Here is an 18,913-nt window from a genome sequence, read left to right on the forward strand (position 1 = left end):
CTGCTGCTGCTGATGATGATCCTGTTGTGTACCGAGCTAAATAAAAGGCCCGTGGAGGAGTTAAGATCTTCTTCTGACCCCCCCACCACAAAACTGGGGCTCGAGACCCTAGACCTTTTATTGCCACTGTACAGTTGCCTGGACAACGAGATTTCAAGAAAAGTGGCGGTGCAGGAAGATGCAAGGGTTCAAGTACGGACAGTATAGAACAGTACACCAGACATACTCGTTCTAGGGGGGCATATTTCCAATGCATTATAAAAAATACTAAAAACATATCGTATATAGTATATCAAGCTAATGAATATGTGTGTGTGTGTGTGTGTGTGTACACACATGATATTATATATATTGAGCCCAGAGGGAACTTTAGAGGTAGAAGATGGGTTGTGCAACTCTCACTTTAGGATCGTGGCCTTCAGATGCAAAATGGATTTCTTTCTTTTTGCTTTTTGGGTGCATTTACTTTATGCAGTGCAGGGTGTCACATGAGCAAACATCACTGAAGCATGGAAGAAATTGCTTCTGCTCATTAGTAGATCCATATGGCCCACAGTGGTGCTTGATCACAGTAACCAGGGAAGATCTTCAGAGGGAGGGAGGAACGGAGTGAGAGAAACGCTCAGGCTGAGCAAAAGAGACATGAAATATTTCATTTTGGGACGTGAACAGATCTTTACTCTTCCAGCACGGGGGCAGTGACAACGGCGTGTTGTCAGATGACTGGTGAGAAGTCGCAGTGCATAAATTGTCCCCATTTTAGTGATTGTGTGGGTGTGTGTTTTTAACCACGTTTCCTTTTGTGCTCACCCTGACAACAACATCCCGTTAACACATCCATACAGATGACTGAATGATCCATTCAAGATATTTTTCATTTCATGAAGTACAGATTTATCCATACAGAAATCCATCATCAACCTTTACTGCAAAATAGGGTTGATTAAAAACAGCATATTTAATTTTGAACACAATTAGCCATTCATTGTCTATTCCTTTCAAAGATGCAGGCGTACATACAATATGTAGACAATTCTCCATTTCAGCTGTTTCAAGAGACAGAATAACTGCACAATAATGTTATTATTATTATTTGGTTCTCATGCAATGCTCAATAACGTCAGGGCTTAGGGTAAAGCCTAATTTTAATATTTTTTAATTGTGTCAAATCTATACGCTGTAAGGCCGCACTTTTTTGCTGTTCTATAGTGTTTATTGCATTTTGTACATAAATTAATTCCTCGTGGGTTGGTGGTGCGGCGTTGCGGCAGTGTGGCGTGGCCTCACACCTCTAACTTTTAATCCCAGACCCTGTGTGTGCAGAGTTTGCATGCTCTCCCCAAGCTGGTGAGGGTTTCCACATGATGCAGTTCCCCCTCATGCAGACTAGGTAGATGGCTGACTACAAATTGAATGTAGGCATCAGTGTGTGTGTGTGTGTGTGTGTGTGTGCACCCTGTGGTGGGATGGCTACCTGTCCTTTGTGAGTTCCTGAAGCCATGACCTTGAGTAACATGGCTAAACAGTTAACACCCCATTCTTTATCTCTAGGTGTTACTTCAAAGTTTAAAATGAAAAGATTTACAGGATACATCTAATATATAATAGTATTAACTATAACCTTATAACTGTACATATCAGAAACAGAATCAGAAAACTTTATTAATCCCGAAGTAAATTGCTTATGCTACAACTGCACAGAGGGAAAGACATACAATGTACGTACAATGTATATACAAGACATACAACAAGTGCACAGAGAGACAGACATATATTTATGACTATAAATAAAAATAAAGTAAAAATAAGCACTAATAATAAGTAAGCATTAAAGGCTATGTAAGAGTTAAAATGATATAATATCATATATTAAACTATAAAAACTTAATTGTGGTCAGTATTACTATTAACTTAAATACTGGGAAGCAGAAGTGGCCACTCCTGTCCATTCAACCTTTGTATGCACCATTTGGCCGTGTTTTCAAGGGGTCAGTTTAAATGAAAGCCATTGCTGACTGGAGGCCAGATTTTGCTGTCATACCCCTCATTGGTTGCTTGATGAGACCTGCCCAGTCTAGCTGCCATCCAGTGCGCCGGCAGTGTGAACATCCTTCTACATCTTGATCACATCAGTGCTTCATCTGAGCAAGTTAATCTAGTTATATTGATGTCTAGTCAGCAGATATTTGTTGTCTGATCTGACATCTTACATTCACTGTATTTGATTGTAAGTCCCCCCAAAAATGTGTTTAACATTACAAAGAAAAATGCAATTGTCTTGCATTTTTAAGCATTTGGGAGGATTTCAATATTCTCTTCACCTACTGCTAATCAACATATTTCAATTGTGTTGGGAGAAAAAGCACCACCTGCTGATGCACATGCATAACAAAAATCCCCATCTCCGGCAACGGAGGTGACGTGAGGCACAGATCAGTATCGCTGTCGGTGGAGGGGATATGAACTCAGCTACGGTCCAATGGTGGGCTGATGAGACATGAAAATGTCTCTCCTCCTCTCTCATCTCTGTTTTCCCAGCCTTTTGTACAGAACTGCACTGAATAAATTTTTGTACTATAACACAGTCCAGTACACAGACATTGCAAAAGCTCTGCACGTAATTAATCAAATCTGACATATGCGTGACATGAAGGCATCGTAAATCATCAGTAGACAAAGGCCAGACAGGAAGAACAACTTCAGACACACACCTGACACGGTTCTAGACAGAACCCCTGTTTAAGAGAGTACACAGGCTCATTGAAGGGTAACAAAAGCTGGTACCGCTGAGGAACTTAAGCTTGTGCACCATGAGTGGCAAAGCTCTGAGTAAATAAGGCCCTGGGGATATGTAATTACATAAGTTTATCCAAGAATCAAGTTAGCCTGAACCATTTATAAATTACCATTTGTTTGCAGTTTTTGCAAATACAAATTAATTAAAATGTGCCCATTAATGTTCGGCCATTCTGAGTTTGGTCATTTATGGCTAAGCCACTTGCATTCAGCCATTGGTAAGGTGCTAGTTACAGAACACATTGCATATGTAGCCCTAGCTGATGATAGAGCCATGGGGACATACAAGTCTACGACCTGTGTACATATTTTCAGTCTACGATACAATCCGCAGAATATGAAGGAGAAGGAGACACAGGGTGGAAATGGACATTGACACATCCCATTTAAGGAAATGAAGGTAACCAATGATAATTTCCTGACCTCCATTTTAGAGACAGAGAGAGCGCCTCTTCAGGTCCTCTTGACATCCTTAACAAAATATAGACGTGGAGTCATTCATGCTGAGACGCAAGCAGGTTGACTGTCACTTTGTGTGTGATGACGCTCACTACTTCCTGTCTGTCTGGAAATAGACTGTCTGGAAGACTGAGTGTGCACAAATTGCGTTTTTTTACTGTGGGATGTTTTTGTACTTAAGTGTTTGAGCACAAGCATTATTTTTTCAAACATTCATCCATTCAGATTAATTTATGAGTGAATTTATAATTGACGTAATACAAAAATAACCAAATAAAAAAGATCACAGGAAAGGATTGTAAATTTATATTTAATTCATGTTATCTGGTGTTAGACTAAATTAGTCTGATAATGTTATTATAACTTTGATAATATATAATAATATGATATAAAATATTAACCAGAATAATAACAATTATTATTATTATTATTATTATCATTGTTTATCTTATCAGTTTTGTGTATATATTGATAAAAACTCAATTCTTAATTTTAATGTTTCGTTGTAGCTACCAGGAAGCATACTAACTAACATTTCATAGATTTTCAGAAATGAGTACAATTGAAGAAAAAAAAGGTTGGTTGCTCACTCTAGCTGGGAGGGGAAGAAGAGAAAGCAGCATTTTCTTGTTTGGTTACATTCATTTGCCATAACGCAGAAGATGTACAGTACAGTGTTAGTCATGTGATGTCCTACCCCCCCAGTGCAAAGACTCATTTCACAAGATGAACAACACCCTTTTCCTCCAGTACGTTCATTTTGCACATGTATATTATATGTGTTCTTTAAACAGCCTGCTTTTAATTTAAGAGTTGATTGACATAGACCATGTTAAGTATTCACTCACATCTCATCATTTCTGATGGAAGAGTGCCATGGCAACCACCTTAGGACTTAGTTTACTTGAATCTGTGTGTGTGTTTGTGTGTGTGTGTTGTAGGAGGGTGTGCATGGGTGTGTGTGTATATGTGTGTATGCAGGTGGATAAGTTGGAACATGCCAAGATTTACAAGAACACATGCTGCAATTTCTGTACTAACTCCACAAGAAGAAGATACACAGTACTGTGCAAATCATGTGATGTCATACGCCTGATACAAAGACTCATTTCACAAGATGAACAACACCTTTTTTAAGTTTATTTTGCACATATACAGTTTAAATGTACATCACATGATATATGCTCATTACACTACTGTCAACATGCAACAATAGACGAAAATGACATATAAAGATATAAATGACATAGTGACATATTAAGACAACTTGAGGGAGAACAACAAATAAAATAAATACCACACCATGCCATAATCAAGAAGAAAAAGGATTATCCTGTTGTTTCCATTTAAAGGTCACCTTCTGAAAATGGACCAGCGCATAAGTCGACACTTAGGCACCTTTGGGGGTAATTTAATTGCACGTTAACCCACAAGGCCACCTGTTAACCTGGTGGCCTAGCGGGTTAAGGAAACAGACCCATTATCAGAAGGTGGCTGGTTCGAATTCTGAACAGCTGAGGTGCCACTGAGCTCCCCAGGCACCTGTCATGGCTGCCCTCTGCTCACCAAGGGTGATGGTTAAAAGCAGAGGACACATTTCGTTGTGTGCACCATGTGCTGTGCTGCAGTGTTTCACAATGACAATCACTTTAACATCTATCCAAATACACACTGGGCAACTTCAGAATTTTCTTAAAGGAAAGAATGTGGAGACCTAGCTTGTCTAGCTACAAATAATCAGCAAGTCCTTATTTGTGTGTAGAACAGTATGAGTCAAGACTTAATTAATTGGAATACAATCTTAAAGACCAAATGAACATGGCTTTTAGGTTAATTACCACCTTAAATTTATAACATCCATCAATCTGCTATGGATGTGATATAACTGTGCTCAACCAATAATCTAGATTTTATACATAAATGTGACCTTAAAAATTATGACATTTCAAAGCCAAAACGAGGCCTAAATTAGCTAAATGCACATCAATTGCTTAAAGGTGAGAGAAGACAGTTCCAGAATCCTGACCGTTGTTATTGAGAAATTACAGTTTTAACACAGTGTTTAAAATTCAAAAGTATTCATGAGCAGGTCAATGATCTCAATGTTTAAGGTTAACGCAACAATAGTGCACAAAACAGAAGTTACATTGATAATTTGCATTTTATGGCCATTCTCTTTTGTGATTCTGCCAGAGAAATCCTGTTGCCTTTTTAGGAGAATATTCCTGTTTGTGTCATTAAAGAAAAAGGCAAAATGTTGGTGGCTGTGGTGTGGGGCCCACCACCATGAATTTCAGCTATTTCAATCAACCCTTACAGACGGTCAAACAGATTGTAATTATCTGGGCTACAATTAATATATTTATGATAATACGGTCAAAGTTCTTAGCTTGTTTTTCAGATTCCAAGATAGGAAAGACGTACATGTAGTTTTATTATGTTGTTCTGATTATATTAGACTGAAAACAAAATGCCCATAGAAATTAATTGGATCTTCAGGTAATTGTACTTCTCATTAAGGGGAAGCAGTCATTAGTTACAACTGCCCATGCTTTCAGTGCAGAAGATCTTGTATATTGCCTGGGAAAATGAAATAATCTCTTTCCCTCATTACATGCGAGTGGCCCTGTCTCCGGTGCTCGATAGACATTAATAAAGCTTAACCAGGGATCAGTTCAAGGTTCCTGTTTTCACAGAAAGAAGAAAACAAAGAATTCGTTTTGGCGTACAACTCCCCAAACCCACACAGGTGAAGGTTGAAATGAATATAAGGGCCCTCAGTCCACAGTTTTCAGCAGCAGCAGGGACTTCTCCAACATCACAGCTCCTGAGGTCTGCAGAGGCGCCAAGAAATAATGCACACATGTTTACATTTACAGAATTTATCAGACGCCCTTATCCAGAGCGACGTACAATCAGTAGTTACAGGGACAGTCCCCCCGGAGCAACTTAAGGTTAAGTGTCTCAGGGACACAATGGTAGTAAGTGGGATTTGAACCTGGGTCTTCTGGTTCACAGGCGAGCGTCTTAACCACTAGGCTACTACCACCCCTATGTTTGAAAGAGTCACTCACTCAGTATACCTCAATCCATGTGCCCAGTGCTCAATCCCAGACCAAGCCCTGGGACATTTCCTCATGAAATGGTTGAGGGATTGACCTGGACGGGCTTTAGGATGGGAACTGTGTGTCTGTTTACTGTAAGAGGGGAGCCATGGCGACCGCATGCTCCGACAACTGAGTCTGTGAAACCCGGAGGCGACGACGTGCAACTTGTGTGTGTGTGTCCATGCGTGTTTTGTACCAGGGCGTGCGTGGGTGTGTGTGTATGGAGGTGGATGTGGCCACTTTCACGACGCAATAAAAAAAACATAATTGACAGCGTTTTCTATGCAATTAATGGCAAAACAATTAACAATTAACTGGATTTTGTTTCCCAGGACTGCGTAAAATACCACATTTTCTTGTATTATAATGATCTCCGCCCTGTGTGCTTCACAACCTGTAAAGCTGAACAGTCGGGACCCAAACCGTAACTCAGAACTTCGGACCGCACCAGATCTCCTACGCTGCACCAAATTCAAATTCAAAATTCAAAACTTACACTGTAATATATACATCATACACTGTATTATATTGCTATTGACCTCAATATTACAAATATTGCAAATATTCAAGTATTACAAATATGCAAATATAAATATTTGTAAATATGGAACGAGTAAGGTGAAGGTGTGCAAATGTGTGAAGTGGAGTTGTGTGAATGACTTTAATGCTTATACAGAAATATTTGTAAAATATTTGTTCTGCGTGAAGATGTCCAGAAGTCCAGACCATGGCTGCACCCTGATGGTACAATACTCGCCTGGACAAAGGGACACAACAATTCATCAGTTAGGTGATATAAATCCACATGGTGGTTCATATCTGGTGGAAAGAGGCTGTATGCCGTTCATGCAGCCGTGGTGCAGCCTAGGAGATGTGCTGGACGGATTGGGCCCTGAGGGGTCAACTTTAAGATAAGATAAGATAAGATAAGATAATATAGACCTTTATTAGTCCCACAAGTGGGAAATTGCATTTGTCACGGCAGAAAGTGGATAGAACAAAGGTAAGAGCAGCAAAAAAACTAATATGTATATGTCTTCATTGGTTGTGACGCGCACAGGGTGGAGATCACTATAATTATAAAAAAAAAAACGTCGGGAAAGTGGCGTTTATCGGGCCGCATGGCTTGCCATACCCCGGCGCATGTTGTCGCTGGGCGCATGCGCACACGCCTGCTGTGGGGGCCGAACTGCGTGGAACGAACGAAGAGACGTGGCCATGTGATGATGGTCGTGGCTGTTACTGTCCGCTACGTTGCTCCTTCGGTTCAATCGCCAAATAAAATCTATTCGTCTGTTTAGTGTTTCGGTCACTGCGCCTGCTGCTGAACAAATCAAATCTATGCGCGAAAAGCATTGCTTATTATTTTTTGGGAAATTAAGAGCATACTTATTCCTTGTAATTCTTTGATGAAACCTTTTATTTGGAGTTTCTATATTGTGGGGGAAAATTTGGTGCGCGTTCTGAGCTGCCTTTACTTTCGAGTTTGTAAAGTCACGTGTCCGCCGCCAGTAGCAAGTCTCTGTGGCGCAATCGGTTAGCGCGTTCGGCTGTTAACCGAAAGGTTGGTGGTTCGAGCCCACCCAGGGACGGGTCATCTTTTCGTTATTTAAAATATAAGAATCCCTTACCTAGACATAGGCATTCCATTTCTGTTTGTAATTTGCTGTTTTGGTGGCGTACGCTGTTATGAGCACTTGTTTTTCTGACACTTCAGTCTAAGTTTGAGCAAAATTAAAGCATTTTCACCTCGTACGGGTTGCTTTAGTGCTAGAAATTATTTTTCACAAACCTAAACATGCCACCTGTGCAAATGACAATGTTTATTTGACATTTAATGGCACTCCGAGGCATATTATGATGCTGTATTTAACTCTGTACCATTCCGCCGTGACTCCTCTTTCTCTACCTGTTCTCTACCTTTTCCTTCACCAGCGTGCCCAGGCAAATGAGCTGAATTTGCTGATGTTGTTTTAGACGCTTATCCCCTTTCCATAGCGAACAGCCCTCCTCCAGACAGGACGGCCCAGGCTGGTGGTTAGTGGGCACCACAGATGATGAGCTCATGTCATTAGTGGAACGTTTTGAAACAGATGGAATCAGAAGCGAATGACAAACTTTTGCAGAACAGATAGACATTTTCAAGGGTTCTTTTACACCTGCATCTGCGTACTTCTGTACATTTTAATCCGAGAGTGGTGATTTGGGTGCTTGTTCTTTAAGTGGAAGAGAGGAAAAAAAAGAAAAGGAAAGAGACAGAGGAGAATTACAGTCTACACTTAATCACTTCTCACCAATAAGGGATTAAAATAAGCTTTCTGTGCAACGCTTTAATCTTTCCAGTGCAAGAAACAAGCACATATGTTGAACGCTTAATCCTCCCCAGCGTGACTCAGCCTTTGATTTGTAATACCTTTCTAAAAACGTTCCTGTTGTTCTATGTGCATGTTTTCCTCATTGACAAAATGCAATCTGAATGTTCCCCCTTTTAATGCAAATAAGCCTGAATAATATGTTATTGTCTTGGGATATTGCACGATCTTAGTATATAATTTGTGCATTGCATGATCAAGCTGCTTTGGGAAGCACTTCCTGAAACTCCACAGAATCTCATCTCAATCTGGAAGGGTGACGCGTGGACTCAGCTCAGCTTTTCCATCCTCCAGGTATTCTTAGGCCCTTGGCCCTCTCACCTCAGCTTTCTCCCTCTGTTTACATGTTTTCCACTCACTTGTTTGAACGATAGAATCACTGGAAATTTCCCTTTTCCCAAGACCCGCTGACCACAGTCCCGTGGCGGTTTCAGATGAGCATTAGCGCACGTCCTGGTGCTGGAAACCAAGAGCTCTTGTGGTACTTGTGTTTTCTGACCTGGCCACACTTTTATGAAATTTCAGTGATACATTTCAAGTGGCCACAAATTGCAAAGATTCCTAATGTCATTATATGGCCCATTTGCTCGGGCATTAGGTAGCTGTGGTAGATGAATGTCAAGCAGAAAAAAATGACCGGTGACTAATGAGTTGTCTTGCTTCAGTCCCCACAGAGTCTGGACGGAAACCATAATCGGGAGGATGAATTACCGCCAATCTTCTCTGCATTAACGTCACACATTACAGATAGTCAGGTTCGCCGTCCGTATCATAGCAGATGTCTGAATATTTGATGCAAGCCTGCTGTACTCTGTAGGTTTAATTGAAATGGTTGAACATATATAGACAATCTCAACCATTGTGATGTTCACACTAGAATGACCAAATGGGCCTGCCCTCAATACCAACCTGCATCAACGAGCCATGGGCTTCCACCATAATGTCACTGGTTCTACCCATCCTTCATTGGTCGACAATGATGGGTCCACCTGTCTTGTCCAATACCAGCCTAAGACCAAGTGTAGAGACAATGCTTATTTGCCATTGTGATCGCCCATGAGCGGCGGTTAAGAATGTGAGTTTGATTGTGCAGAGATTGGATGCACTCCCTGTGTTGGCATGGGCCTTTTCTGGGTTTTCCAGTTTCCTCTAGCCATCCAAAGGCATGTGCACTGGGTTTATTGCCAACTCTAAATTGTCTGTAGGTGTGTGTGTGTGTGTGTGTGTGTGTGTGTGTACACTATGTGGCAGCAATGACCCTGATTATTACTAACCAGTTATGGAACATGATTGATTTGCAATAGGTACATCTCAGTAGGTTACAGGAGGGTGATAATCAATTGATTTCAGAAATATTAGATAAACAAAACCCCCAAACTAGAACACTTCAAGACAGATCTCCCTATACAATACCATGTCCATCGCAAAAGGTTCAGTAACAAAAGCTTTCATTTGGGAAAAAGGAAAGTATGGGGAAAAGTGGTATAACAGTACTTAATGTAGAATTTTAAATGCTTTATTTAATCTTCTTATTGTTACTAATTTTCAGATTAGTAACATCTTCTGACAACTGAAGCTATGTACCTGTTTGTGCAGAAATATGTTGTAGCCTTTCCAGTTTCAGGGATCCAAATTCTTCCTGCTTCCAGTGGCACAGAGAAAACAGATCACCGAAGATGGATCACACAATTACTGCACAATTACCGCTAACCCCGTCCACCTACGAGTTATGACGTGCAATTAGCATTTCTCACAGCCAAATTGAATTTGCATTGCAGATCACAGTGTGCACTGATTATCTTTGTCATATCTTCTCAACCCATAGTATATTCTGTTACTGTCGGGTGTAAACATGTTGCTTCCCTAATGATGTGTGTGTTAAGAGCTACTCAACCTATTGTTAGTATTTGGTAATTATGCACTCTAAAATTAGTCAGTGATGCATCATGTACCTGTTTCCATGGAAATAAAAATCAAATGCCTGGTACCGGCCCATGGCCCAGAATTGAATGAGTGCTGGCTTTATATAATTTAAATTTTTTAAATTTTATTTATTCATATTTGTAAATGTTAAACGTTCCACTAAATACATTTTCGTTATTTAAAAAAAACAACCTACTGAAGGCAGCGTTAGCTATACAGTGGCAATGCTAAAACATTCATGAGACACATTTTATGTATCATAAAATCTGCTCACCCAGCAATTTCAGTCACTCAGAAATGTAATATTATTATGGAATTATTTTTCTTTGAACAGATCAGTCAGCACAAATGTTTACTTGATTTGCTTATTGTACTAGTACTATAAAGCGCTGTTGCAGAAATGTGACTTATAATTGCATTGAGTAAGTGTGTATTCGGTATGCTGCGACATTAATTGTGTTCACTGTGGACAAGCGTTCATTGAATCTTGTACGCTGTACTTTGTACAGATGACAATAAAACTGAATTTTGAATTGAACATTACGTTCTGCAGTAGTACTTCCCCCCCTTCGGATACACAGATATTACGACTGCATCGTAAACAAGTCTCCTGAAATATGTTTTGCATGGCAGTAATTCTCATAAAGTATTGTATTATTTAAGATGACATTATCTGCGTGACATGTCTTGCTTTCATTCAATAGTAAGAATTGACTAAGAAAAAATAATATTACGTGTGTAATATGAAACCAGCTCAGCCCTGTAGCTGTACTGCAGGTGATGAGGATATTCTAACCCTTCTGCCTGATGTGACCTTTGGATGACCAGTCACTGGTTCCTATGGCAACTATAATTTATGCAAGTATGTGTGCTTCCTTCAACTCTGATTTACAACAATGCCGTCGCACGCACACACACACACACACACACACACCTCTGCGTGTGGAGTGAACTCTGGCCGCTCATCGCGCCCCTGACTTTTTGAGTCCGCCCCAGATCCTCCTCCCGCTGACGTCACGTCTTCAGCGCCTCGCAACTCCGGCCAGGAGTCTCACAATTCTGGGATTTGCCGTGGAGGAGGTGGAGCTGTCAAACTTTCCCCGTGAAGTTCTCCGCGTTTCCGGCGCGGCATGGAATAACGCGCGTCTCTGAAGCGGCTGAAGGAGAAGAAGAAGAAGAAGAAGACGGAGTCATGGGAAGAGGCGCGCTGCTCGGGATCGCGGCGTCCTGCCTGCTGGCGCTGAGCTGCTGCGCGCCGGAAAGGAAAGGTGAGTCGCGGGACGGGACGGGACGGGACGGGGCGTGATGTCCCCCGTTCTCGGAGTTATAAAAGCGATGAGCGTGACTTTATCCCGCATCACCCAGCACCTCTTCATCCTCTGTGATCGGTCACCAGATGCCGGGAAATCCTGATGTTTCGCAATAACCGGACTGAAATGTAACAGGTTTTGTGAGGGTTGTCTCTCTGTGGCAGTTTACACAAGTCAAATACACTTTAGTAGCTTTTTATGTGGTGAGTAAAAAGCGATCAGGCGTTGGGGTTGGCACCGGTCTGTGGGCACCGGCATTTGCCAGGGAAGACGGGCGACAGATGGGTCCGTCTTTCCGTCTGTGCCTGGTGACCCCCTGATGCCCTGCCCTATCGGTCCTGCTGGCTTTACCGGTGTTTTCATATTTTTTTATGGCTTTTTCTGCTCAGAGATTCTCTTTCATTTCGCATTTCACTTGTTGCAGTCAAATGTGTTCAATATTGCGCCTTGTGAGCAGATGATTTTTTTTTTTTTTATCGCACAAAATTGTCTGTCCGGATACACTGACATGGACTTCTTTTTTAAAAAGTCAATTAATTAAGATGTCTGAGCTGTCAGAAAAATGGCCAAAGTGAAGTGAATCTGTCCTGATGCTTGAATAACGTTCCTCTGGATGGACACACAAGTGGGCGTGACTCCCGTTGTGTGTCGTAAACTCAAATCAAAGTGGTAAATTATATAAAGGTGTAATACTGCGCAGCTCAGTGGTAATAAGCTGTTAAATGGAGGCAAAGAAGAAGCCGCATTCGTCCGCTACGTTCCAGGCAAACATCTCAGCCGGCGATATGCACGCAACCATAACAAGTCGGCAGTGTTTGTGAGCCAAAAGACAGATTTCCCAAATATTTCAGGAGAGTTAAACAAAACGGCCTCCGAGCCGCCCCTCCTGCTGGACTTGACCCGTGGGTTCGCGTTACACGCGTGCCCGGTTCCTGAAGCGGCCTGTTACAGGGAGCCTCGTCGCTGTTTGGCGTTGCTCGTGTTCGCCGTTGGCCCAGGGCTCCAGCAGATGTTGTTGTTGCGCCCGGCTTCTTCACGACATGCTGCAAGGAGAAGCACCGACGCGGCTACGGAACAGCCTACCTGCCAGAGATTTCTCAACCCCTTATTTATCTTATCACAGCTCTCCTATTATCGAGCATTGTTTTCTCCATAAGAGAAGCAGATAAGCGCGCGTGTGCGGTGCGTAGGTTGCTTTGTGCTGCAGGGGCAGCAAGATGTTTCAGAAAGACATTTTTTTAACGTTTTACTGTAGAAACAAGTTTGAAATTCCATATGTTGCCCCTAAGCATCCACAGTATGAGATAGAAGGAAGCGATTTTGACATTTACTGGGATTTTCGTGCCAGTCGTGCCTGAAACATCATGTATTATCCAAATGCCAGTGCCCACAATCTATGGTAAATGTTATATTACACCCATTTCTGATAAGAAAACTGATCTGGAAACAGTTGCAGCCATTTCGAAAGATGCCATCTACAAAAATTCACAAAGACGTAATTTCCCAACAGTGTATCAAAAAAATGAACAATGATAACAACAACAACAACAATATTTATTTCACATACAGTATGTCTCAATGGGCTGCGTGTGGAGCGTTTCTCAAAATCTGGGTACTCAGACTCCAAATCCCTTTCAGCGTATTCACTGCTGCACACTGCTTTATACAATAAAAAAAAAACATTTGTGTTCCTGTTTCTTGCATGAATATAAAGAGCGGCTGAACATCCTGCCATGGCCGTCTGAAGGGATTTGACTTCGTTTATTGAAACAAGAGAACAGTCGGAACCAGCGCCTGCCGGTGATTTTGAGTGACTTGAAGATGATTTGCTGACGCACCGCTCTGCAATGAATTCCCCCGTCATATCTAAAGGGAATAGCGACGCTCTTCTACGTTCTGGCAAGCGGCGTGCGTAGTTTTCTTTAATCAGGATGGAACTTGCAGGGATTTTCCGGAGCACCTTGGCCAGTTAATAACGGCGGAAGTACAGGGCGTAAATGCCTCCATGGCCGACGCCCTCACACTCCAAGCAGGTCTTTCTGTCTAAAAGATAACCTGCGATCAGATAAGAGAAGGCGGAATGGGACGGTAGGGAGCAGGTACATTTTTAACTGTTCCTCGTGTTGTTTTAGCACACACACACACACACACACACACAAATACATATTTGCTTACACTTGGTATGGTAGGTCCATCATGAGCCTCTGAGATTTTTCATGCCCTTCTCAGAATCCCATATCACGCACATCTCCAAGCCATTAGCTCTCTACCATTTCGTTGCAAGACCTGATTTCCAGGAGGCATCGTAACATCAGTAGGCCGAGGCGAGCCTGGGCTCCTCCGCTTTCCGGCCTGATGGGCTTCCCAGAACCCACATCTGCTGAAGGTGTTGGCGGCGCTGGACCTGCTGTTACGATGAGCAGTACCCAGAGGAGGAAGCGATCTGGTTTGCTGTGTGGGTTCGGGCCTGTGGCTGCCACATGTTCTGCTGTCCGGGGAGCCGGGTCTGGCAGGATCCAGTGCGAATGCCGGATAGTTACTCACTAGTTACAGGATGTGTTTTAAAAGAATATGCCTGTGTCTCGGTGAAGTGAGCTCAACAAGGCTGAGGCTTTACAAATCACAACTGACCCCCTAAAATAGCACATGGCTGAGGCCAGAGACGCAGACTTTATGGTGTTTCCATGATCAAATGGATCATGCTGTCCACAGTGGAAAGAGACCCTGGAATTTGGAACTGGAAAAAAGCATTTTAATCTGTCACATCTCATTAGCTGTGCCGCCCCTGCAAGCCAACGCTTCGCCTTCTATCTTTCGTCCCTGCATTTAGTTTGACTTTGTTTGTTCAAGCTAAATATGATGAAGCGTCAACTGCTTCAAGTTTTGTCACTGAATTCATCACCTGATCCTAAACCACCTCATACGTTGCAGCACCGCACAAATAAAGCGCCTTTCTGCTCAATATGATGTGTAATGCATGATAAATCTGCAAATGCTGTGAAGAAGCATATGAAGAAGATGAATTGTCAAACCATGTTTTATACATTTTTTTTTTTTATTTCTGTGAGATTTATGTCAATGGTTTTATGTTTTTTTTCAGTAGCCGCAGGTACGTGCACTCTTCATTTACAGCCATGTAGGGAGCAGCTCTAAAGAGATTTGACTGTAAGGAGGATCTGTGGGGAAGTCTGTAGAGAAAAATATTGGGAGTGTGACACATTTTTGACTCAGCTCTCTTCTCTCAAACACACGTATCTGCAAACACACTTTTTAATCTGACCCAGTTTGGTTGAAGACCACATCCATGGCTCACCACGGAACACACAGGAGGTCCTCCTGATGCAGCGGTCAGGTATGGAGTGATCCCTGGATGAGGGAATAATGTACACCTCTCCCCCTTTTCCGACACCCCTGGGGTTCAGCCTCACTAATGTTGAAATTTCAGATTCATCATGCGCCTGACCTTGCCTATAAAAGGCCACTTCCGATCTCTCTCCTCGCTCAGCCCCCATTCTGCCTGCTCATGCTAACAGCAGGTTCTGAGGGAGTCAGTGGTGGGGTGTAGGTGGGGTCTCGCACCTCTCAATCCCCCTTGTGTACAGTCACATTTCACAAATGCCCCTTGTGCACGAAAAAAATGCCCCCACCCATTCCCACAGGGGCAATATGTAAACAAGGGGGCGTGTTCTGACGCTTTGTGGGTGGGTCACTGGCTTTAAAAAAAGCAAATTCAACGTTAAAGTCCCAGTCTCTTCTTGACTGTAACGTTTTATTAGACAGGGATTGGGCTTCTTGTTCTCCTGACGTCAGCCCCTTCAGACAGTTTATTCCCAGCACGTGTCCACGGTGTTGAAGAAGAAATCAGAGCAAATGATCATTAATGTATTTGTTCTGTGTTTATAGAACAGCTCACCTCCCAGAAGAGTCTCGCGCAGCCCAACCTGCAGATGTCAAACAATGAGGCAAATGGCGAGTCTAAAAATACGACTGTGGCCTCGCAAATCATGCCTATCAGTAAACTGTGTGTTTTGCCACTTAATGGAACACGGCATGATTATCCATCATGGATGGATTGTCTTTCTCTGGCCATGACGTTTCTCTCCACCCAGTTATCGGATTATCGGTGTCATGAGGAGACACCTTCCCATGCGAGGTGTTGTCCCAGAGAGCAGGAGCTCTTAATCGACCAATATGTTGACATGTGCGATTACAGGAGAGTCACCAGGTAGTTTTATAGCCTCGGGTTGAGAGGTGATGGAAGGCCGAATGTGTCATCAGCACATTTAACGTTTCCCAGCTATCTGCCAGCTTGTTACAGTCTATGGTGAGGATATGGTTCAAGGGCTCCTTCTTATGAATGTCCATGTTTGGTCTAGACATGTATCGCTCCGCTGCAACTTAAAAACCTGTTTTTCTCACTCACAAGGACGTGCTGTGGGAAGGATTGGGAAGTTATCGGAGTTATATACCTCAAGGAGGGTCCTTGAGATCAGGCCTGGTTTTTAATCATTACTGGTAGCTTATTGAAGAGTTTCTCATTGAATTTACACTCTAATGCAAACGAGAACAAGAGAAAGAGATGAAACCACATTATAAAGTGTGTGGGATTAAAGTGTGCATCAAAAGCCTGAGACCACATTGAAACGTTGGGTTTTTGGAATGACTGTTTCTGTCTGTGTTGTGTACAAAAGGAGCAAGAATTCAGTAAAACTGCCTCTCTTTAGAACATTTTCACAGCATGCTGGTGTGCATAAACCCATGCAGCTCAAGTGCTAACTATAAAAGGGGAAATGATTCAGCTTTTCACTCACAAAGTTATAATTTAACAAAGGGCGAATACAAAAGCGTTTTCACAGGTGGTCTCAAGCATTTGAACCACACTCTAAATGAAGGTTTTGTGTTGGTCCGGGTTCTTTTTTTCCACTATACAGGGTATTATGCAGCAGGAATCTTAAACCCTTTGTCTGACTGAGCTCAGGGGTCGTTATCTTGTCAACAGCAGCATCACCAGCTTCTGTTAAGATCTGATCTGATCCACATTGCTCCATGTCTAGGGTTGGGGTGGTGAGTAACAAGAGGGTGAAAGTGGGCAGGAAATGGTGGCAGTTTAGGGTATTCTCCTACACCACTGCTCTAAAGACTTTGAGCAAGTGTGAATGTGAGCTGACATCTCCGTGGCAACCTGGAGCACCACACAAAAGGGACATTATTCTGGGATTTGGTGTCAGCTTTGGAATGGGATTAACTTCAGCATCCAGCATGACCACACTCTGTTTGTACTTGAATTGATACAAGGTTGTTTGATTTATTATGTATATTTTTCCCCGCTCCTCACTGCTAATTTGGTATGATTTGTTTACCTCATCTGGCACACAGGAGGAAGAGCTGCTGACGCTCCGCCAAGAAAACAATGGACTGTCCGTGGCAGTGTGGCAGACTGGGAGCTCAGGTTCAGGCCTGATAGGAAACTGAATCACCGCGTGTGCTCTCTAGGGGGCACCGATAATGTAAACCGGCTGTGGCCATTATCACAAGGACCTGCTGGAGATAATGAAGAGGGCTCAATAATTCATCATAACTGATTCATGGAACCCCATCCGCTCCCGCTGTGGGTGGAGCTTCTTGATAGTTTTATACCAGTGTGGTGTTTTGAGGTCAGATTCTGACATATTTTGCATAATCTGTAGTTATTATTGTAGTTATGGTACTCAGTATATCCGTTAGAAAAGCAGGCTCAGCAATCACGCGAGTTTCACGCAGAGAGCCTGGAAGAGTTGAAGAATAACTCATTCTGCTTCTGTTGCCATGCGCTTAAGTCCCCAGAGTGATCAACTCTATCATTTTTCATTGTGTACATAATTGAACGTCAGCCATCAGCGGATCAGAGTTCTGCTATGTTCCTTTCAGAAATCGCTGCCAACAACAATTTTGTTTTTTTTGGAGTTCCAATATAAAAAAATCTGGTTTCTACATTTTCTGCTTAACCTTTTTTCCATACGCTTTTACACATTGTGAGTCAGTGAGTGAACTGAGTCCAATTTAGGTGTTTCATAGGAACGGTTCCTACGCTACCCATTTTTTTTTTCAGCTGAGTGAACCTATTATTGCACACGTTTCCTGGAAAGTACCTTGGTAAAATAAGAGGGCTTTGACAGAAAATGGACATCATCCCAAATCGGACTTATTATCAAGGTCACCAAGGCTGATGGCACTTTCTGAGACTCAGCAGAAATCTGGGCTTTATGTGAAAACCCAATGATGAACAGTTTAAGACCAGCATAAGAAGATTTTGTTGTCTGATGCTTTCATGTTGCTGCTCGAAGCATCGTCTTGAGCACAAGACCGACAACGTATGAGTTCTGCTGAGTGAGTTGGGGATCTGTCCTGGAGTTCTGTCCTGGAATCATTTTCAAACAAAAATCTGTTTTAGCCTTTTTCAACTAAGCCATGGATAAAAGACTAAATGTATTTTTAGTCTTTGCAAAACTGCAAAACTCTAGTGTGGCGGAAAACTAACACCGCACACCACCCTGAACACACCATCCACACTGTCAAATATTGTGTTGGCAGCATCATGCTCTGGGGGTGCTTCTATTCAGCAGGGACAGGGAAGCTGGTCAGAGTTGATGGGTAGATGGATGGAGCCAAATACAGGGCAATCTTGGAAGAAAACCTCTTGGAGTCTGCAAAAGACTTGAGACTGATAATATACAATATTCACTGAAAGTAAAATGAAAAGAGTTTTGGTTTTATGTTGATGATTATGACTGAACGCAGATGTAAATTTCTCAAGGTATTACATCGAAATTCACAATACAGACCAGGATCTGAAAAGAATCTATATGGTCTGTCCATGGTTGACGCTGAAGGGTTGAACTTTTTTTTAGATGGACTATCCATTCATTTTCTCCTTTCTTTAAATGCTCCTTTGCAAAGAAGCTGTGTT

At 42.3% G+C, this 18,913-nt stretch overlaps 1 protein-coding gene and 1 non-coding gene across 2 annotated transcripts in view; both read left to right on the plus strand.

Annotated features, from left to right (window-relative positions):
- The first annotated feature begins 7,880 nt into the window (after positions 1 to 7,880).
- Positions 7,881 to 7,954, plus strand: trnan-guu (transfer RNA asparagine (anticodon GUU)). Its single transcript has one exon. It is a non-coding gene; the product is annotated as a tRNA-Asn (tRNA).
- Positions 7,955 to 11,656: 3,702 nt separating this feature from the next.
- egfra (epidermal growth factor receptor a (erythroblastic leukemia viral (v-erb-b) oncogene homolog, avian)) overlaps positions 11,657 to 18,913 on the plus strand; it is a 39,492-nt gene continuing 32,235 nt past the window's right edge. The window contains exon 1 of the mRNA XM_028976211.1: positions 11,657 to 11,925. Coding sequence (XP_028832044.1) covers positions 11,850 to 11,925 — 76 coding nt within the window. The 5' untranslated portion in view covers positions 11,657 to 11,849. The remainder of the gene's footprint in view (positions 11,926 to 18,913) is intronic.

Source organism: Denticeps clupeoides, chromosome 4 (assembly GCF_900700375.1).
Source record: "Denticeps clupeoides chromosome 4, fDenClu1.1, whole genome shotgun sequence".
Classification (NCBI taxonomy): Eukaryota; Metazoa; Chordata; class Actinopteri; order Clupeiformes; family Denticipitidae; genus Denticeps; species Denticeps clupeoides.